Raw genomic sequence first — 22606 nt, forward strand, 5'->3', positions numbered from 1 at the left:
ACGCTTTGTCAGTAACCTACATCTAGACAGCACAGCATGAATAATTAAAATGAATGTTCAGTGCAGTGATGAGTTGAAACGAATGTGTGCCGAATGCACTGTACTCTGAGAAGATCCCTAGAATAAAAAAAAAAACTTGAGCAAATTATTCCAATTAGGCTTATCCTGAGCTGCTGGAAATTAGAGTCGATGTCTGCAACCATTAGTGATGTGCTAAGAGCACTGACAGCAGAATAAAAACAGTCAAATCGATGATCAGTCCGATATCTCTTATTCACAAAGTCTGTCATCGTTATTTTCATGTTTTGATTTCCACATTAGAGTGGACTTAAATAGTCGCAGTGAAAAGCAGCGTCTCCGCTCGGCTCTTTGTATCCGTCCAGATTAGCTGATGCCAGCATGGCAGCATCTTGTGGGAGAAAGGATCTTTTTTTTTCTCGTCCCCGCTCTCCCTCACTGTGTGTGCTTCCTTTTTTTGTCAGTCGTACAGATATTTCATGCATGGATTAGCTCAAAGACATGTTGACTATGCCGCAAACTGGCACCTATTTTCTCATAGTGACACTGGGAGGAGAAAAAGAAAATGCTATGCTTGCACACATTCAATCAAAGGGAGATTCCCATCCTGTGATGCACTAGCGACCTGTTTAGATTGTACTCTGCCATTCCCCTTAAACATTGACAGATTGTGGGAACTGGACTGAGTGACCCCTCCCCCAAACAGGAAGTACCCTCTGGCTCCAGGAAGCCAAAATCCCATAGATTTCTGTTAAGAAATAAAAAGCTATTACTCAGTCAGTGTAATTGTCAGAATAACCATTCTTACTCTGATATTTTTTTTAAACATGTTCTTGCTAAACCTAATTTTTGTTCGTTCATTTTTTTCTGTAATGCAACTTATTTAAGGTATAAACTGGCCAATCAGATGCCTAAATGTTCAAAATATTTGATTGACAGATTCTCTACTGAGCCCGCTTTCAAGTAGCAGGGATGTGGACTTCTAGCTAGCCAACTCCTGATTGGCGAGAGTGGTTACCATAGAAACCGTGACTCAAACCCATCTAAACCCATGACTTTCCTTCTTACATCAGTTGATTTAAAAACGGCAGTGTCCGTTTTGCGGGGGGAAAAAAGCCCTAAAATAGCTGGGATAGGCTCCGGCATCCCTGTGACGCTGCATGATAATTAGATGGATGAGGATTCCCATTTGTCACAGAGGGGCCGCATTGAAAGCAAACTTAACAGATTTAAACTTTTATGTAAATTCACTTTTTCTTAATATAAACAGACCTTATTTACAACCCAGGAAATGTTCAGATTTTGTCTCACTGACACTTTTTGGCCTAAATTTTAAACAGCGATCCAAGTAGGTTATTTTTGCATGAAATTCTCAACAACAACAAAAAAAAATGCTTCAACGTTCAAAATGCAAAGTGTCGCCCTGCACCCTCCTGGGGAACTGCAGTGTTCTCAAAGTAGTCTGTTCCTTGGTCTCAATTATCTGCTTGCTAACAGACGGAGAGTATTTACACTGTGATGCGCCGCACGCTTTTGTCTCAGCTAATTGTTGACCGTGGGGACGTGTGCCGCGGTGCCAGCCAGTGCAGAGATTCCCATCTACTGCACCTGAAGGAGGTTGCCTCTGACCTTCAGAATAAATTTGTTTTTTGTTTTTGCAGCCATACGCTTCTGTGGTGTGGGGCTTGCTTCCTTTGTGAGATGACAAAAGTGCTTCTCAGTTAGAACAAATGAGCCTGCATCCCTTTTTTCTTCGCCCCCTCCTCCTTTCTCAACCTTTCTGCCTTTGTTGTTATTTGCATTAGGAATCAGCCTGCTCATCCCTCCAGAGGCCATCCCCAGAGGAAAGATCTACGAGATTTATCTCACTGTTCAGAGGAAGGAAGATTTAAGGTGGGCCTCTTTAGCACCGTCTAACTGGCAGTCTTCCCTGTACGCCACTAGGCTGTTTGTTTTGATGCTCTGCTGTTCCATTAGGGGAGGGATAAGAGTCTGTGCCAGTACAGTGGAGTAGGGATGTAAATAAATAACCAAACCTTTTAGCAGGATGTGCACTATTTAAGTTAAATGAATTGTTTGGAAGGCCCTGTTTATTTGCCTTGATGCACTAAGCCTCTGAGGAGACAGTAAGACTTTTGTGATCCAGGCAGTCCGGCAGGTTTAATTGTTTTCTTGATCATTTGCAGAGGTGTCTGTAGCATATTCTGATTTTTAGGAGAGCGCTTATTTCGCACCACTCAGAGGAAAAAGGCGCTTTGTTTCAGTTCACACTGTTCTTGCTCTCTCCGCCCCTTGGCATAGGTTACCCCTGGCAGGCTGCCAGACCCTCCTCAGCCCCGTGGTGAGTTGTGGTCCTCCAGGGGTGGTCCTGAGCCGGCCGGTTATTCTCAGCATGGACCACTGCTTTGACGCATGCCTCGATAACTGGGCTGTTCGCCTCAAGAAGCAGAACTATGAGGGCACTTGGGAGGTGAGGCTGCACCATAACTCCAGCACGAAATCTGCGCAGAAACAAAAAAGTTGCCAGTCAGTGAATCTCGAAAGTATTATTGGTATATGCTGAGGGTTCCTGTGTAAAAGGAGAAAGTTCTACCTGCTGTGACTGCAGTAAACTCAGTGCTGCGTATTAGAGGCAGAACCAGCCCGACGCCCCTCCACTGGGTCTAAATTATATTGACCATCAGGTGTTTGGCTGGAACAAAAGCCCTGGAGCACTGGATGTCTCCAACTCAAGGGTTGCTAGGCAACATGTTTCTGAAAAACAGAAATTTTTGTAAGAAAATTACTAATCCTCAAAGTAATCTTCTGAGTGCTCCTTGACCATTCTCAACTGCTTCTTCCAATTACAGCATTCCCTTCCACATTTTCCTTAACCCCCACATATCAAAGTGACTGGAGCCCCCGTGCTGCAGGAGGACAGAGCTGGGAGGGACCTGCACACAGGGCTGCGCACAAACAAAATACCGTTCAATGCAGTATCCATCTTTACAATCCAGAGAGATTGGAAAGGGTGCTGGTGGGCTTTAGCGTGTTACTAGCTCTTCTGTCATGTTCAATATTGTGCATAAATTATTCAGCCTCCCCCCTGTGTGGCAGCAGTGGGGTGTCTGTGGGATGGATCGGCCTGTCTGAGGCAGAGGTTAGGCCAGCGCTTTTAATCATCAGCCGGACCAAATATAGCCCACCAGCCTGAATGTGCAACAACCCCAGCAGAGAAGCATCAGGTGAACGAAGGAATAAAAGTACAAAGACCCGCAGACAGAAGGGGAATGAAGAAAGGGGGACACAGGCAAGTAATGCAGATCTGCAGAAAGAAAGAACTTAGAGAAAGAAGCTCGTAACGAGGGAAAGGGAAAAGATGAGTGTTCAGCAGCAGAATAGCCTCTGCTCCACTTTGAAGTAATATTAAGATGATGGAAAAAGTGGGACTCTATTGTGGTTGTATAGCTAATGAATAGTGTCAATACTAATTCTATTGATGCAGATGGTGTGCGGTTGAATCGATCCTACAGGGGCTCACTGGGCATTTGGCAAGCAGAGCGCTCTCTTCAGCGGGATTGGCTAATGGGAAGAGTCAGTCAAACAGCATGAAGGGATTTCAGAGAAAGTATTGTCACCTTGAATCCAATTTGTCTCCATGAAATTAGCCCAGAGCCGGGGAATTAGATCATAAAAACTATCCTAAGCTGTGATGGAATGAGAGATCTTCACAAGTCTGTCATCCTCATTAGGCGTTCAGCTGGGAAACAGAACTCCAGTTTTGAAACAACACCAGCTAATTCAAGGTGACACTTTCCTGACAGGTTTAAGTCAGATTTTCCTGTACAGGAACTTTTAGAACCAATTACTGCTTGAAGTTGCCGGTGTTTGTCTTTTATGCATCTGTGTGGTTTTGCAGGTAAATTGCCAGCTTCTTTTCACCGTTTACAAATCTCAAACCCAGGGCAAAGTTTCAGAAATCCCAGCATTTACTGCACCTCCAGTCTTTTATTTCTTCTGATCTATCTATTCCTGCCAGGAATTTAATCGAGTCTCCTTTCATGTCAGTTGAGTACCTCATTCATGCATTATTAAGTAAATTGATGGTCTTCTATAGGATGTCTTTGTATGAGGAGAATGTGTTCATTATACCAACCATGCTGTCCTGAAAATGAAATTTGAGGCAGGAACAAGGCTTTCTGCATGATCCTAACTCTTTACCCGAAAACTTTAGAAACCTTTGAGACGTTTATATTAGATGCAGCAGAAACACTGGAGGCGGGCTTTTTGCTTTCAAGCAAGGCCTTTTCAGGCGCACACACACACACACACAGAAGCAAACACATTAACTCTCCCTCCTGCATAAATTGAGTGCTTGACCTTCCATCCATACCTTATGATTTTTTTTTGTGTCCCCCTTCCATCTCCCCCCTTTCCTCCTCTTATCTAGGATGTATTGCTGATGGGGGAGGAGCTGGTGTCGGAGCCGTTTTACTGCCAGCTGGAGGCCGAGACGTGCCGGCTGTTCTCGGAGCAGCTGGGTACATTTGCCGTGGTCGGAGAGTCGCTGCACATGGGCGCCGCGAAGCGCCTCCGGCTCGTGCTCTTCTCGGATGCTTACTGCTCCACGCTGGAGTACAACATCAGGGTGTACTGCATGGACGACACACAGGACGTGTTCAAGGTAAATGTCACAGATGGAGCCTCTGAAGCCACCAGGCAGATACACATCAGCCCAGTGAGGGCAAATCTGTGCAGACAGGAAGCAGTCTGGAGAAACCCTGCAAAATCCCAGCCATAGCAATGCTATTATTTGCGGTGATTCGTTCCTCTTTTTTGCCGTTAGTGGTTTTGCTTAGCTGCCAGGGGCCAAGAAGTTTCCCATCACTTTGTTTAACAGCATATTTCACATCCTTTTTCTCCCCTCCACATGGACAGGGTATAATCAGCCACTAATGCCTCTCTCCTTCCCTCGAGGACTGCTTCTGAGTAGCCTGTTAAGATTTCATTTGCATGGTTAATTAGTAAATTAAAAGGAGAGTCTGTCCCAATCTTTTCCCAGAAACCCCCAATGCTCCCTCTTGCGCTCCCTCCACACCTCTCCGTCTTTCTTTTAAGCCGTTCCTCTTCCACTGACACCACCCACAGCCACAAGTGCCACTTCCCTCTGGAATCCTTTTTTTGTTTTGTTTTTTTCCCCCAGCTGTAATGGCTGACCTGCTCATGCAGAGGTGCTCCACCATCACAATCCATGGATGGCTGTGGGACATAAACAGTGGAAGTCATCGGGGCTCCAGCTGAAATTAACACAGTCTCATTCCAGGAGATGATGATGATGAGATGAAAACTGTGGCCAGGCTCATGCTGTGGGGCTGGAATTACACAGCTCTTCTATTACACATCTGTCTTTCTGTGACTCAGTTCTGAAGTTAATGCCTTATTTCTCCTTTTTCTTATTGTTATTGCATGGAGGTCCTGGCTGTTGTGTTCTATTACAGAAAAGACGGACAGTGTGGCACACTTGAGGTGGAAACTAAATGTTTCTCTTGGACAGATATTTACTTGCCGTGTGATCATGAGCTGAACCGGTGGAGTTTTGCTGCTGGGTCACTGTGTAAATGACCTTGTGCATCCTCCATTGTGTGCAAAAGAAGCTTCCAGTGCACAAAAACTCCTTCTCACTGCCTCTCCCTCTGGCTAGCTCTTGTTCTACTATTCTCTGTCTCTCTCTTAGCCAGGAAAAGGACATCTGAGCTTGTTGACTCAAGCCCTCGCGCTGCCATACTCTGCAGCTCCCTCGACGCCCTTGAGTGCATTAGCTTCACGTCTCTCACACAACTCGGTGCTGTGGTAAGCCACGGCCTCTCCGGGGCTTTGTAGTTTTTAGTGAGTGATTTAAAACGTGGCCCTCGCTGTTTAGTAATCTCGCCGCCATGCTGCTCTCAGTGCCATTATGGGTGGAGAAGTTCATTTAGCGAGCACGTTCCCTTCTTTGAGTGGAGATTAAAACTCCCTAGAGAGGTTGGGCCTAATCATTGTTTTTAAAATGCACCATTTATGATTAGACTTCCGCCACCGTTGGAGTTTACTGTGGATGTTGACAGTAGGGGCAGTCACAGTACGGACTAATGTACAGATTCAGGTCACAGGTACCATGACGTCAACTTTTCTGCAACTGTGTTAACTTTAGATAAACGTTTTGGGAGAATAAGATGCTTATAGGCAGAACTGAGTCCAAAAGGGAGGCTGAGCGTTTCTCCTCTTCCCTGGCTGTCAGTCAGCTCTGACAAGCGTCCATCAGGGATGATGACAGATACACATATGCACGCATCTTAAGCATGCTGTACCATCCAGCCTCTTATCTCCCTATTACAGCAGATTAGAACCAATGTTATTGTCTTTGATCCTAAGTGTACAGGAGCTCTGGGGAAGCAGTGACATTTCCATCTGATGCTTGCCGTATGTTAGCGGGGTTCTGCCGGGACCAATTAAGTTAATATTTAATGTGTGTCCCACTCTTGATCGGCCTCGCCAAGCCTGGCACGGCAGAAAAGTCGACATAATCACTGTTTGGTAGTGCCCTCCCTGTGCATGTGGTTGTTCTCAGCTAGACCAGTGGGAAAGCTCCATTGATGTTCTGCCATCTCACCACCAAAACACCTGCAGTGAAGCGCGCCCTGTCAGTCTGCGCCCAGACACCCAGAGACACAAGCAGCATCTCATTAGTCTGGCAAATGCCCCAAAAGGTGCCTGTTAAATATAATAAAGCATCATTTTGTTTATCTATGCGCTTAATGTCAAAGTTTTCCATTTTATGAATCAAAAGGGAATTGTTGCTTGAATTGACGTTTTAAAAAGGATGACAAAACATCCATGCTTTTTGGAATGTCTGTGAGTTTAATAAAGTTTCCATTTAAACGGATTTAAAGACCCACTCCAATGAAAATTGTGTTTCTAACTTGTTCTTCTGGCATTTTTCCCATGATGGAGGACATATATTAAGAAAATTAAGCTCAAAATTCTATTTCTGAGTATTTCTCTATTCAAATCATTGTGAATCAGAAGAAGATGCTGTTTGAAAAAGCTTCTAGCTGTGATGTAGAAGCTACAATGGGTGGGACACAAGCTCCTTGCTCTATTCTGATTTATCCCATTGCAAATAGATCCATGTACGTCTTTGTTTTCCTTGTCTAAGCTGACATCTGGCTCAATACTGTACGACTGGAAAGCTCTGCTATTGCTCACCATTTTTGTTGTATAGGTAATGTTAGGTTGGGGATGTGAGGGGCTGTAAGGCAGCGGGTGAGCGTGTAAATGGCTATTAGATATGGGTGACAGAAAGGGGTGGTGGGGTTGCTCCACACCAGTAGTTCTGCCCAGAACTCAGAGGAAAATTTCGAATGAACTACTGCCGCTCTGCAGAAACTATGTCCTAGAAAATGATGCAGGTTTATTTTTTTTATTTTGGCTAAAAACAGCATAATTAGAATTAAATTATCACTGGGAATGCTTTGAAAATAGCTCAATAGATGTTAGGAGTGGGTTTATAAGTACATAGAATTATTATGTGTTTTTCATTCCAAAGTAAAAGTTAACAATTGTCATATATCCCTGAAAAAGCAGTCCATGGGCATTTTTTAGAAAAGTCACCTCATTAAAAAATGTATGTATAGCAGGTGGAAATGTTTGTTCACCAAACTAAACACACAAGCAAATGTTTCACTTTTTAACTAAAGCCAGTCATGTTCTCAGTGTGAACATGTTTCTTTCAAACGTGCAGCTTCATCTATGGCTCTTGTCTTTGCAATATTATTAATTATTGAGGTGTGTTTATTTCCAGAGCAGCAAAAACGGTGTGAGAGAGCTAGCGTGAAGCAGCAGACATTTGTCTTCATCAGTGTTAGCGGCTAATACGTCACATCTGGCTAAGTGGTGGTTGTAAAAATGTTTTCTTCTCAGATTAAATCAATTCCTAATTGAATGTCTTTGCTGGTTAAATGAAAGCTCCTGAATTCGTTTGTAGCATTTGACCTCGAGATGTTTGTCCTGGTTGCATTTAAAAAGCTCATAAACTGTCCATGTGCTCCCTCTACGGCTTTTTTCTTTCTTTTCTGCTAGCTCTGCAACAGATAGATCTAAGTGTAAACCTTTTGCTTTCATGTCCCATTGAAGAGAAAAGCAGCATGTGCAGAGGATGTTTTTTTTCCCATCAGAAAAAGTCACTGAACAACAAACAAATCAAATAAAACCCAGCAGAGCATACACTAGTAATTGGTGACATTAAGTTAAACAAGACAGTCAGCTTTATCACCGAGACTAGCTGAAAAATTGTTTCCATATTTTCGTGTTTTAGCGTACTGCGTCTCCTCTGGTCCTCCTTTGTGATTTATCAGGCCAAATGTGCATCTCTTCCCTAGCAAACGCAGTCCCCATTTATAACTCTGAGCAGACAAGTCCCCTCTATTTGTAGTTATTAATCAGAGTTGACTGTAGCAGGCACGGCCACTGGAGCTCAGACTGATAGACTCTCAGTCTGAGAGGAAAAGCCTGTCACGTCTTGCTGACAAATACCCAGATTTATGGAGCCCACATAGCCGGCCGAGTCTCTACAAACAAATGCATTTGCCTGAAAGGAGCAGCGCCGAAAATGGATCGCACCAATGAGCGCACATTTTTAAATGAGGGCACAATATGGCTAATAGTGGAAGGGTGAATGCAGGTTTATGAGCAGATTACAGCCTCTTGGTTTGGGACTGCATGTAGCTTGACTAATTAACTGATCAAACACTGCTCATAATTCCCATCAGAGCTAGTTAAGTTAATCAGTTTATTACAAGCAAAGCCAGTACAAAAAGAAGACTGCAAGTAAGAGCTTGACCTTGCTGTGGGAGCGCCTGCAGCTTTGTGCCTGTCCACTTCTTAATATATAGGCTTCTACTTATACTTTGATTTGTGTAGCTTTTATTTAATTCTTTTTTTTTTTTCACTGATGGCAGGCTGTTTTTGTTGTAAGAGAGAGTTTGCTGCAGTCACTAACCTCTTTCTGTCAGCACCAGCCTGAGGAGATTAGCTGTATGAGTGTCTCTTGTTTCCCAGTGGAGCCCAGCCCCAGTCTATCACGGTACCAGCTCTGGTCCATGCCAAGAGGATGAAGGGATGGGTGTGGAGTGGGATGCAAAGGGGTTGAAGTCACACTAAAAAAAAAAAAAAAAAGGGGGGGGGGGGGCAGAATTTGGCCATGATTGCAGTAATCCTGTTATCTTTCCTGCTAAAGCTGGCCACTTTGGTGACCTGGAGACACAAATGTTAAGCTCCCTGTGTCTCCCTTCTCTGCAGCTCCTGCTCTTTCCACTCATCCCTGCTATATCCCGCTCTCTTTAGCCAGCCTCATTGAATGTCAGAGGGTGGTCTTGGCTCTGCTGGGCTCTGAATTCGCAGTCCTCACACACTATTTTAAATTCCTTCAGAACAAAAGAGCTTTTCTCCTGCAGTACTTGAAGGCCTCACCATTCATATGCATCTTAAAGGTCACCTTGATTTTCTCCTTCACTAAATGAAACAAAAATGGATTTCTGAGATGATAATTAATATGTGATGCGATTCCAAAGCGTGCTTTGTTTTTCCCTCGGAAGGACCAACTTGCATGGTCAAATTTAGCTTCTCATCTATTAGCTTATTCACACTGTCATTTGTTAACGGGATAATGAGGCGTAAAGAGGGCCATTATTCTCTGCGTCCAGAACATATGCTGAAATCCTGTAGAGACACATGCGTGCTAGACACAAGTAAACAACCTGTGAGCAAGGCAGCAGCGTCGTTCTGTGCATCTAGAAGTGTCCACGACCCTGTCAGATTGTAATCTCGGCCTTTCAGCCTTGAAGCTGACAAACTGCCGGACGAGCAGTTTAATATTCATTGTAATTCTTTCTTGTTGATAATAAGATAATTGGCATTCTCCACTCTCTTCTGCTTTAAGACCTATAGATCTGTGTCTATAGGTCAAAGACCTGATCAAAGTCCAGCAGCCAATTTGCAATGCTAATCACCCCAACAAATAATTGTGCTTAAGAACTGTTTAAATGAACCTCAGTGGAAGTCCACATAATGTGCCTTTTGTATCTGTAAGAGACATAATAGCGGGGGGCTTTTCTGCGGCGAACACTCTGCCCTCTGTTATTAACTCATTAGACCTCCCACGCTTTGATTCCCGGCTCCCGCCTGACCTCCCTCACAGGAAAAGTGGGCTGGGTAAGATCATAATGCTCCATTGTGGCAGAACACAGAGGAAAGCATCATCCAATTCCACATACGTTCCCTTTTAATGCTGTTGGACATTTGGGGTTGAAGGAATCTGTAGACTTAGAATTACGGATGGTTACTGTTTAGATTTTATCCGGTGCCAAATCGGTTCCTGTGCCTAAAACCGGTGCTTCAAAAGTGGAAAAAATAAAAAAAACACGATTTTTTCCCCAAAAACATTTAAGTGTAACGAAGCAGCATCACACTTGACAGGGCCTTAGTCACAACTGCCCTTAAGGCTGGATATAAGCTGTCTGCAGGTAAAAAATGGACAAAACTGTACGGGGTACCCAGGTGGCTCACACAAAATTTTAAGATTGTAAACCGCTCAATGAGCCCATAAAGCAAAAAAGTTTTTTTCCATAAGCCTGCTGGGGGGTAAAGTTGTAGCAAACAGTTAAATAACACATAAGGGTGAGTCAGGGGGAAGTGGGCGCAGTATGAATTTTTCACTTTTTCAACCTCCCCAAACCCGGGCAAAGGGAGTCCATTAGTGCTGTTCCAGTGAGGAGTGTATGCTCCTTGTTCACCTGTTGGCCTCTATGCTTGAAGCCTGACTGTTAGGAATGAGAAATTTGAACGACCAGAGTGTAGTTTGTGTGGGCGTCCTACCGGCACTGACATATCACCAACACGCCCCATCCGTGCAGCATTTGCATGCAGTTAAGTAAGGGGCCTGTACCCTACCAACGACCGAAGTGGGGCGTAAGGGCACTGTCCACCAGCATCAATACTACGTCATATGTGTGCGCAGACTACATTATCCTGAAGCTACGTTCACACCACCCTCAGCAATGCATGTTCAAGCGACCACTTACAATGAAAATCTATGTAAATGGGAGTTTCCTTATGCCTTCTGCATTTAAAACTCACATTCACGCGTCACTACGCCTGCTTCTTTGTCCGTTTCAGACAAATTAACATGTCCCAAACAAACACAGAAATGAAGCACTGAAATCCACATATTTTATGTCATAGGATGCCAATACTATCGAATATGTCAGGATCTATACTGTACTAACTCGGCACAGAGTTTCAGCATCCTTTACTACTTGAGAAAGATCTTAGTTGGAGATTTGGAGTTCTTGTTTTCATGAATAAACTCAATTTTGTGAAAAAGTTCTTTGACCAAAAGGGGGAGCAAATCAAAAAATGCAGGTAGAGATCCCAAAAAGATCATCTACAGCTTCCTTCCTGTTGTAATTGGAATCAGTCTGGCACATTCCTGGGAAAAAGGGCAGAAAATTGAATCAGCGGTGTGCATACAAAAAAATTACAGCCACTTCTTCCTTAATTAGATGTCTTTGCTAAATTCATGAGTAACCGCTCCATCGCGTAGCATTCAGTATGTGGTCCACATCCACACGCACCTCCCTCTCATGTTGTTGTCTTTTAGAAATCCAACACTCTTGAACGCATCCTGGATTCCCATGAAAGTCTAAAGTTGTTCAGCGTTTGTGGGTCTCGTCGGATCGTGGCTTGTGAAGCACAAGTGCTTTCTGGAGAGCAGATCTTTAAAGAGTCGGGCGGCTCACAGGATAGACAGAGGGAGCTGCGGAGGATAATATCATCCCATTCCAGATGGTCATTTGGACGGCAACAAATGGTCTAGTGAGCAAATCCCACAGAGATTAAAATATTAGGCAGGCTATTACAAATCTGTCTTGGCACAAAAACAAAAAAAGGGAAATGAAGGGCGTTTTCACGCTAAAGCAGTGAGGAGCCGACCAACGGCGCGTTTGGCCCTTTCATTACCATCCAGGTGGGAAGGTCCACTCAGCCACAGCCCTACTCTGTGGAGGAAGACAGTACTGAGAAATCACAGGCTTCACGTTGATGCCATTGTGGTTAAGACATCACCTAAATCCATGTTGTGCGTTTGTGATGAGCTGCAAAAAAGTTTGTTTGTTTGTGTTACCTGTACGGCTGGCTCCTCGTGAGCCCTGACGGCCCTCGCTGCCTCTGTCTCTCCTCAGGAGGTGATGCAGATGGAGCGGCAGCTCGGGGGTCGCCTGATTGATGAGCCTCATGTCCTGCTTTTCAAAGACAGTTACCACAACCTGCGCCTGTCCATCCATGACATGCCCCAGGCGCACTGGAGGAGCAAGCTGCTCGCCGGCTACCAGGTGCGTCGGATGGCCCCTGCAGGGGGCGGGAGGTCTCACCAGATCACAACAGCAGTACAGACAAGAGAACACAAGCGCCCGCCTGAATCTGTCAAATTAGAGCATCTGCGGCCATTGTTTGAATTGACTGTAAGAGCTGCAGAAGGCGGGGTCGGTGCATGCAGACAAAACTGCAGAACTTTACGTATTTTTGTGGTTTGTTCTAACATAAGGGAGTTTTTTTCATTTATTTCTTCTTCTTTTTTTAAATCAACATCTTCTTTGCACCAGGAAGCTTTTAATCAATGCCTCAGCAAAAGTCGCCGGTTCTGGATGTCCGTGCATCCACTGTGTGCCTTTTGTGTGCATGTTTACATAGTTGCATTGAAAGCTGGGCTGTGTGCACCAACCAAAAGCAGCCAGCTGATTGATTATAGCCGCAGTCATGTCAAAAGGAGCTTAGATGAAGTATAGAGAAGCGTGTAAATATCTGGAAGTCTGCAGAACTCCGCTTACCTGTGCGGCCAACAACAATGCCGCTCCAACGACGGAAACACAAAGACCATTCAAAGGAGCAGAAAGTGTTCTGGATGGAACTGTGTGAGCACTGAGCTGCAGGTCCCCGAAGAGCGAACGCAGGCTGTGCCAGGCGAGCAGCGGGAGCTACAACGCACCCAGAGCAGAGGCTTATTTCTCTGGACTGTGCCTGTTCATTTGGAAGTGTTGTTCCCCTCTCAGCAGTGCAGTCAAAAAGGCCTTTAGTCTCCCCGGAGCCCCTTGAAGACATTTATGTGTTCCAGCCGACTCCCTCTGCTGCAGGTCCGCCTGGGTAACAGTGCCCCCATATGGTTACAAGCGTGTGCTGCAGGGCCAGGTCTCAGCTAAAGGTCCTCCTCAGAACAAAGAGCTTTAGGAGTTCTTCCATCGTGTGTGATGAGGAAGACAAAGATGAAGAAACAGTGTAGCAGGAAGGAGTCTGTGTGCTGTAGCTGTGCTGCACTGATGTGATGCTCAAAGCATTTGCAGCATCTACTGCGGATCAGGAAAGAAACTAAAATGTGAAATTAAAGATGTTTTGCCTTTTGTTGTCAGCCTTGGATCTATTTTGATTTATTTTACCCAAGGATGGCAGCTCATGTCGGGGTAATTAGTGATCATCGGGGTCTGTGCCAGGAGAGTGGGGCTGTTTTCTGCTTTAGATACGCGGTTCTCACTGCCGTTTGTCTAACCAGGAGATCCCGTTCTACCACATCTGGAACGGTTCCCAGCGGTACCTGCACTGCACGTTCACTCTGGAGCGGCTCAGCCTCAGCACCTGTGAGCTCACCTGCCAGCTGTGCGTGTGGCAGGTGGAAGGCGAGGGCCAGAGTTTCAGCCTGGACTTTAACATTGCCAAGGTAACACTCAGCAGACACGCCCGCTTAAAACCAGCTGCCTTCGTGCCGCGCTGAGACGGTTTGTAAGCCGGTCCTTTCCCACCAGGACACTCGAGCGGTGGACTCCGAGTTTCTAGTAATGGACAGCAACGCCACGGCTCTGGCAGGACCCAGCGCCTTTCAGATCCCGTACCTCATCAGGCAGAAGATCTGCAGCAGTCTGGATGCCCCCTGTCCCAACGGAGCAGACTGGAGGATGCTAGCACAAAGACTTAAACTTGAGAGGTACGGACAGCACCAAAACACATGGAGTCCCAAATGTGGTCACAAATGTTAGCAGATGTCCTCTACTGTCGCCTTATCTTCTACATTTGTAAAACTCTTCACCGGGGAAGAGCCCATCTTCTCAGTCAAGTGTTTGTCCTAAAGTTCAGGTAAACAAGGTAATGCCTTGGCGAGCTAATCCTCTTCAGTCGGCTATAGGATTAATGTGGACTCGATGGATACAGCTATCATTTCTGCAGGAAATCATGACCCCCTTCTTACCTTTTTTCCCTCAGAAAAAGCTAAGCAGCTTAAAGTCTGCAGCTAAATGTCTTCCTCCTACATCCTGCTTAACCGTCGTAATTGGAAAGGCTGGCTGCCCGTCAGCCGGGAGGAAATAAAAAATTAAAAAAAAGATGGAAAAAGGTTTGGATCGGTGCCGACCTCCACCCAAATGCTTCCAGTTTATCACCTTAGAACCTGCAATGGCGTGACGCCGGCATTGATCCCTCATCCTCCAGTTTAACTTCCAACTTGTAATAAAATCAAATAAAAGCACTTCATTTGTTCAATCAACTTTATTTACCCCAATTAATTACAAGCCGAATGGATGCACTACAGGTTTAATTAGCAATGTTTTGCTCAACATAATCAATTCTCATTTAGGTTGCAGGAAGGAACAACTTCTCTGCTGCTTGATCCGTCCTGAGCGGCGCCTTTTTCCTGAAAAAGACAGCGTTGTCCGTGGCGTTCTGTCAGGCTGCGTTCCTCTGTTTGTGTCTGACTGCGTGAAGCGGGCAGACTTAACGGAACGAGACGGCTCGATAAAACTTAAAATGCCAAGAACCTTTTATTTGATCTTTCCCTCCAAAGAGCGAGCGAGCGTCTGTGTCACAGCCGTACAAGATAAGCCGCTGTTTCACACGGCGAGGTGAATAAACAGAGCTGACATGTCGGACGCCACGCTGCTTTCTGTTATCCGAACTATGGTCCGTTTCCAGACAGATTTATCTTTTTTTTTTTTTGACAAACACTTCTTTCTTTTGTAGTCGTTGTCCTCCCCGACGCTCAGGGAGGCAGAACTGCCTGAAAATGGCAGAGCGAGGCTGTCCGCTCTGCCAAAGCTGTCACACATTTAACAGGAGATTCGAGGAAACAGCAGACTCTCCCGAGGTGAACACAGCTGGCTGGTGTTTTGGTTTGTCCCCTCCCAAACACTCGCCCAGCGCAGCCGTGTAGTCCTCAACAGAGCGCGCGAGGCCCTGGACATTTGAGGAACAGGAAAACGCCATTAATCAAAGGAGCGTCTCCGGATGCCCAGGCCACATCAAACACACCGCTGACGGAGCCGCCGCTTTGTTGTCATTGATTGGGTTTGATGGTGAAGGTGTGGCCCTAGAATGGAAAAGGTCACTTCCGACTCAACTGTGAAAGTCCATATAGGATTTGCTATAGCGGACTGGGAGCGAATTTCATCATCAAATAGAGGATTAAGGCACTAAGCTCCAAATAAAAAGTGACAGACGTTTTGTGTTTGATGGCAGCTTCAAAAGAGCACCGTTTTGTTATCAGGTTTTTACGTTTTTATCACTTTAAAAACAGCAGATCTGTGTGTGGTGAGACGACAGAGAATCACTGCAAACGGAATCTCAAGAAAGTAAAAAGACTCTTGTTTTAAGAAAATTTGTCTTTCAATAAAAATAATCTTATCAAAAAGTCTATATCAAAAAGTTCTTAGTTTGAGAAAACGTGTCTTAGTGACTAGAATTGTTTTTCATCTTTTGATCTAATTGCGATTGTGACGTTTTTAGGGCCTCGTTTCTGCAGAACGGCAGGAATTCATTCAGCGTTTGCCCCCCGAGGTGTTGGTGTAAGCCCAACCCTACTTCCCGACATCCACCCATTTACATACTCTCCTGCTAGTTTATAGCCGCTCAACCCCCCCCCCCAAGATATCATTACTAGTACACTAATGAACAATGAATGAATGAATAATGGACACATTGAAAGTGCTTTAAACGTCTGGAAAACTGCAGATAAATCTAATCCAGAAATTGCAAGCAGTGTTGGAGCTTTTCAGCCATACAGTTTGGAGCCAGATGTCAGCTCAGACAAGTTCATTATAATCACAACAATTTTTAATAAAGAGATATTCAGAAATGCAATTTTAAGATGATTTTTTTTTACACATGTCCTCTATCTTCATAACATGTAAAAAAAAAAAACATTTTCTTTGGAGTGGGTCTTTAAACGAAGACGTTTTTTTAACCCATTGGAAGATTATTTTGCTTATCTCAAATTCTAATTAATTTTTTTGATATATTTCTCGCCGGCCTGTTTCTGCAGTGTAAAAGTTATAACTAAAAAATGTTTAAAAAACTCTGAAAACGGTTTCTCTGAGCTGAAGAGAACTGATTTCGGATCTTCTCCTCTGTCCCTGCAGACACATGAGTTTCTTTGCATCCAAAGCGAGCCCCACCTCTGGGATCCTGGACCTCTGGGAGGCGCAGCATTTCCACAGCGGCAACATCAACCAGCTGGCCGCCGTCATGGCCGACATCGGCAAACAGGAAGCCATGATTTTCCTGGTCTCTGATGGCGACTGCTAGCCCAGAAGAGAGACTGATGGGAGAGAAGTGTGGCACGCCAACATACACTCATAACAGCAGGAGGCGGGGCTAAAGATGTTCTGATGATTTATATCGGGGGAGGGGGGTTTAAACCATTTATTCAATCATTTTAGGCTCAAATCTGTCAAAGACGGTCCTTCGGGGGGGAAAAGTGGGTGTGTTTGTGGAAGCTGTTACCTTTAGCTGAGTGGGTCACTCCTTCAGAAGTGGGAGGAATATGCAAAACGCAGCGCCACAGCCACAATACATCCGTTGGTTGCTGAGTTCAGAAAGCTGAACGTTTCATCAAAAGTGCCAGCGGTTCGCAGCTGGCCCGTCATTTCCCGCTTGTCCCCGTTTCTCCGAACTGATTGTGTTAGAGAGCCCCATTTGCCCCCCTCCCCTCCCGGTCGGCTGTACTTCTGGGTCCGGTCGGCATCACTGCTGTGAATGTAACATCTTGACATCTTGATTCGGCGAGACGCTTCACAGCTTTCCCTGCTTCTAAATCAATATTTGTGAGGTGGGGGCTCTCTGAACCCCTTCTGTCTAAGAGAGGAGGGGATAATGTTGTATTTTCAGTGTGGAGCCTCGGCTTCAGATCCATCGGGTTCGTTTCCCCGTCATCCTCCATCACGCTGGTTTCTGGTCACCGCTAATGAAGGAGCCATAGTGCCGAAAGGCGTTCTAGCTGCATATGTGTGAACACTGAATGTCGTCTCCTTTCTAAAATGACTTTTTCTTTGCCCCGTAATTGCATTAATTCTCCAGTATAGGAGCGTGGCCAAAAGGGTTATTCTAGCGTATGAATAATACAAAGCACTTTGCCACAGAAAATCTGACAACAAATTCTTCACAATCTTAATGATTCCTCATGCTGAAAGTGTGATTGTGTAGCTTTGTTTGGATCATTTATGAAGCAATGTTGTTGGGGATTCAACATCTCCACATCAGGAAGAAGCCCTTCACTTAGATTAAGAGGCGTTTTCAGAAACTCTGCTGCTCGCTGATGCTGGTTTTTTTTGAATGTTTTTATTTCAAACCCAGACAGCCAATACGATCCATTAGCTGCAGCTCCGCTCATTATATTTTTACTGCGTTACGTTTTCACAGTAATTCCTTAGTAATGGATCTGTCAAAGCGGGCAGCATAAAGAGGGTTTGATTAAAGCCCATTGGGTCAGAGGTGTACTTTGTGAAGGTGTGAGCAATCCCTAACTAGCCATAGTTGTGTGTCTGCCTCAGGGTTGCATGTGAAGTCGTCTGCCTAAAAAAGAATCACACAATCTGTCCTTTTCTTTGACAGCTGGAAGAGTCCATTCTGTCGTTTCCCCCCCCTCCAACCTTTAAGATGAATTATGATTGTCAGATCTTTGGAATGTACGTTTAGGGTTTCCTTTAGTGGGGAAAAATATCCTTGTTTTTGTTTTTACTTCTGCAGGTTTTGACAGTTTGTAGATTCCTACATGGCATCTTAGCAGAATTCATTCTCTGAAACATGCCGCCTCCCCTCCCTGTTCCAGTTTTCTACGGATGCCATGAAATAAAAATCGTCACCTTTTTATCTGATAGAACGATTCCCCTCAATCCTCGCCACATAAATGTAAATATGTTTTTCTATATCAGCCCTGTGCTGTTACTTTGCATATTGTATATGGGCAGAAATGGGTAACCAAAGTTTTCGGAACCTCCTTTGAGTCCACGACACCTTTGTGTTGATGAAAGCGTTGTTTCATCGCCGTTTTTACAAACAGTTAGGGTAGCGTGAGTCCTAGCCGTCGTCTAAACGTCCGACTCGTTTCTCATTTCCTACTTTTGTCCTGGAGGATCCATGCTGTCAGCAGTTTTTATTTCAAACCACTTTGTAAACAAATGTAAATTATATTTTAATATGAAGCCAAAAAAAGACACTTAAGTGGCGCAGCATTTGTCAAGTCTAAACCGTGACGTGTTTGCCTATATCCTGTTCTTTGGCGATCTAGCAGTGATTTGCAGTGTTAAGGGTTTAAAGGCTGTTTTTGTTTTTTTTTAATCCAGAACTTTCTCTACGCGTCCTGTTCGTCCCGCATACGTCTGCCTGATCATTTCCAGAATTGTAAGCATTTAAGTGCAGCGGGACTGTACCGGAGGAGGAAGACGTCAGTTCTTGGCCACCGACGAGCCAATGTCGACACGCCACGTTCAGTCAGACGGCGTGGAAAAATTTAGCACCCCCGTCTTTTGTCTTTGACGTGTCGCCTGAGCGCATTTCAGTGATGTGGTATCACCGAGACAGATCCCACTCCCCCTCCTCCGGCAGGTTCTGCGACGCCTCGGTTCCGTGTTGGTGACTTCTGGACTCGACGGGTTTCGGTGTGCAGCTCATGTCGGTAACACGCGTGCTTTCTTCAAGAGTTCATGGTGTCAGTTCACTCTGTGTTACGAGGAAAAAAATGATGCATCCCAGCACTGTACTCTGTGTCACTCATTAGGAGGCTGTGCGCATTTTTCAGTTGGTGTGTGCGTTTGTGTGTGTGAGGCTGGGCGTGTGCATCCCTCCCTGTCACTGACGGAACTGTTTTCTTTGGGAACTGAGAACAATAGACTCCTGTGCTTGTAAATGGTTTTCTATTTGGTTCTTTGGTTCTATGTTCCTTGCCTTTCTGCAAGTCAAAAATGCTGTATTTATTACACGCCACAGCGCTTATGCAATTGTATATTCATTCTGTTGTTTTCTTTGTTTGACTTTTTTTTTGTTTCTTATTGTCAATGTAAATTGTTGTCAAAAGTTTTTGTGGCGACGGAAAAAAAGAAACTTCAGAGGGAAGTTTTCCTGTACTTTTTGGACAATGATATGAATTTGTGGGTAGAATTTTGGAAATTCGTTTCTAAGTGCTTTCAAGTATTTACTTGGCCTTATGTATATATATCTATGACATTTCAGAAAGGTATGTATAGTAATTCAATCCAAAATTGTTGTAAATAAATTATATATTGCTAAAATCGAGGACTGGAGTCTTTAATTGCAAAAAGAACGTCGACATTAAACCAAACATTTTGTGGAATTTCACTTTGACGTCCGTTAAAAGAAACTTTTGCTAAAAAAAAAATTTGCTAAAACATCTTTACTGCACAAATTTCATGGATTTATAAAACTTTATGCATTCACGCAAGAGCCAGAAGTTACCTTCAAACTGTTAAAAAAAAAAAGGAAAAGAAATTCTGGTTAAAAGGATAAAATGCAACCAACTAAACAGGAAACAAAACCTACTACCTCAAAAAAAGGAACAAAAGTGAAAAATGTAATTCTTCCGATCGGTTCTTCTAACACTCTTTGATGCCAAACGTGATTTTTGTTAAAGTCGATATTAAATTCTATAGAAATAGCTTTATTACAGGAAGTTTAGGATATGCAAGGCGGAAAGTTATAAAGTGTTTTTAATTAGACTCACCAAAAAAAATGCAGATTCTGTATTTAGTCACAGGTTTAGGGGCAGTTTATTCATCATTTCCTTACACACATTTATCAAACTCCTATAATGTAAGCTGTTGAACTTTGACCTTTCGGGATAGTGAAGCTTTCATGAAAGCACCTTCTGCTCAGAAACCTGAGCTCCAGCAACAGTCTATTAAACTTACAGAACACCGCATTCTGTCCTTAAGACCTCCATTTATATCAAATTTCATTTTAAGATGCTTTAATTATTTTGATTTTATAAGAACTTCTGTATTTTATATTCATGTTTAAAGTTCAGATGTTATATTCAACAGTCTCTAAATATAGAATAAAAGTGGGAAAATGAAAAGGAAAATATTTCCAAACATTTAGAAGCTGTTAGGGTGAATATTCTGGAAAGGGAGTTGGTAGATTTGTAAAGCTTTAAGTTTATAAAAATATTCTTTTTTTTACTAGTTTTTGATTTGTTGGTTTAAACCAAGTCTGTAAATTTACCAGTGGTTGTATAACACTATTGTAACCACAAAAACAAAGTGTAGTTTAAACTAGAAACAAACTTAACGTTTTGTAATTTACTTGTTTTTTTTTAGCTAAACATCTATTTTTTTTTTTTTTTCCCCCCTAAGCTGTTTCTTTTATTTTTTTTTAACTGGAATGGAAGATTTAAAGTCTTAATGAATAATTAGTGGGTAGTCGTAAAAAAAAAAAGGACAATGTGTACGTTGGACTCATGATTCATTTAAATGTCCATAAAAACTTAAAAAATGACTAACAAAAAAATGTTTAAATGTGGTGGAAAAACTGCAAAAATATTTTCCTACACGAGAAGTATTTTATCGAACAAACCCAGTTTATTAAACCGTGTGAAAGGTTAAAGGAGTCGTGCAAAGTGAAGAGAAGGAAACAAAACTAAATGAAAATTGTGAAGTTCATGATCTCTGCCAAACAGTGAAGAGTCTAAAATCTTCTTTTAGGAAATAACTGAACATTAATGACATGCAGTTAGATTAGATAGATTCAAATGTGGAACATTATTACATTTTGAATTACATATTAAAAAAAACAGGGAATTATTTGTATACAAGTCAAAACACAAATAACATGTTTTTGTTTTTAAATAATTGAGTTTCTTCAGTTTGTGTGGCATCTAAAAGGGTTTTATTTGAAACTTTCAACATAAAAGCTACAGAAAATTAAAGCATAGAAATAAATTCCATCATGAAACTAGTGTTTCATGTGATCTTTGACCTTTATTATCAGAACAAGAGCATGAGGGGGAGGAGCAAAGAGGAAAAAAAAGAGAAAATGTGAGTCTTTGTTTAACATTCCAATGATAATATTCTGCTAAACCGGGTTCAGTAGCATTACAGGCGCTGTGGGAGGAGCTTTTCTGCTCTCAGTACAGAAGTGTATTGATGAAATCTGAGCATTATATATATATATATATATATATATATATATATATATATATATATATATATATATATATATATATATATATATATATATATATATCAAGAGCTGACGATCTGAAATAATTTCTCGATTAGTTCCAGTAAAGCAGCAAAATGTTAATTACAAAGTGACATCTGGAGAGTTTTAGCAGCCCTAGAAGGTGACAGCATGTGAAGTCAGAATGAAGCCTCTGAAAATAAAGTCTGCAGGATATAAAAAAAAAAACAGACTGAGCTGAAGTGGCTGTGTGGTTGGCAATGCTGATCGTGTCAGAGGGCAAAACGGGGTAAAGAGGAGGTGGAGGCAGAAGTTGTTCTTTCTGCAGATGCAGCTGGCTCCTCTCACACCGGAGCAAAAGCGTGGCTTTTGCACAGCGGCTTATCCTTCTTCGAGTAGAACGTCTTACCCTCAAGGTTGATTTGGCAGAGCTTTAAAGATGAAAGAAGACAGACAGACGGAGTCAGATGGAGCAACCGAGGTGGAGGAGATATCAAACTGCACCAGTGCCAATGGGAATTTGCACAGTTTGGTGCGGGCCAGAGCGGACCCATGCGTCTCCTTTGACTGTTTTCACGCTCAGATAGGAAAAACCAAACTGAAGAAAGAGCTCCAGGTTCTAAGATGAGCTCAGATGGGTCAGGTTCTGCTGAGATTGGAGAAAAATTGGGGCTAAAAACAAAAAAAAAAAAGGGGTCCAATCAGACTTACAGCACAGACGAAGCACGTGTCGTGCCAGCTGAAGCCTAAGGCCTCCAGGAAACGATCGCCGGCATCAATCTTGAAGTCGCAGCCGTGGCATTTGGTGCCAAACATCTTCTCGTAGTCTGGAGAGGAAACAGAGGAAACTCAGATTCCAGGGAGACTTGACGTCTGTAGAACCAGGCCAAATTATGTCAACAGAACTTTACTTCTCGCCGAGGTTACGGCGCAAAGGATCTCCAAGAGCTCTCGCCTTTCATGTTTTTTTAAAAAGCTGGAGGTTAGCGCCCTTAAAGATGAGAAGACGCTACACACAAGCACTTAAGGGATTGAAGGGAAGCAATAACGGCGGATGAGATGCTGCGGA

General features: G+C 43.5%; 2 protein-coding genes and 1 long non-coding RNA gene across 11 annotated transcripts in view; 1 reads left to right on the plus strand and 2 right to left on the minus strand.

Annotated features, from left to right (window-relative positions):
- Positions 1-20781, plus strand: part of unc5a (unc-5 netrin receptor A) — a 155829-nt gene extending 135048 nt beyond the window's left edge. For all 4 annotated transcript variants that reach the window (XM_020706676.2, XM_004073514.4, XM_020706677.2 and 1 more), the window contains 7 exons: positions 1824-1911; positions 2320-2488; positions 4448-4681; positions 12273-12422; positions 13634-13798; positions 13884-14062; positions 16485-20781. In XM_020706676.2, the coding sequence (XP_020562335.1) occupies positions 1824-1911; positions 2320-2488; positions 4448-4681; positions 12273-12422; positions 13634-13798; positions 13884-14062; positions 16485-16650 (1151 nt within the window). In that variant the 3' untranslated portion in view covers positions 16651-20781. The remainder of the gene's footprint in view (positions 1-1823; positions 1912-2319; positions 2489-4447; positions 4682-12272; positions 12423-13633; positions 13799-13883; positions 14063-16484) is intronic.
- Positions 2418-4500, minus strand: LOC110015765. Its single transcript, XR_002291023.1, has 3 exons — positions 4391-4500; positions 2612-2772; positions 2418-2519 (listed from the first exon to the last, which is right to left on the minus strand). It is a non-coding gene; the product is annotated as an uncharacterized LOC110015765 (long non-coding RNA).
- Positions 20782-20916: 135 nt separating the features above from the next.
- pdlim7 (PDZ and LIM domain 7) overlaps positions 20917-22606 on the minus strand; it is a 36301-nt gene continuing 34611 nt past the window's right edge. For all 6 annotated transcript variants that reach the window (XM_020706679.2, XM_023959288.1, XM_011480325.3 and 3 more), the window contains exons 10-11: positions 22249-22364; positions 20917-21968 (exon numbers count right to left, since the gene is read on the minus strand). In XM_020706679.2, the coding sequence (XP_020562338.1) occupies positions 21882-21968; positions 22249-22364 (203 nt within the window). In that variant the 3' untranslated portion in view covers positions 20917-21881. The remainder of the gene's footprint in view (positions 21969-22248; positions 22365-22606) is intronic.

The sequence above is a fragment of the Oryzias latipes genome, chromosome 10 (genome assembly GCF_002234675.1).
Source record: "Oryzias latipes chromosome 10, ASM223467v1".
NCBI classification, from domain to species: domain Eukaryota; kingdom Metazoa; phylum Chordata; class Actinopteri; order Beloniformes; family Adrianichthyidae; genus Oryzias; species Oryzias latipes.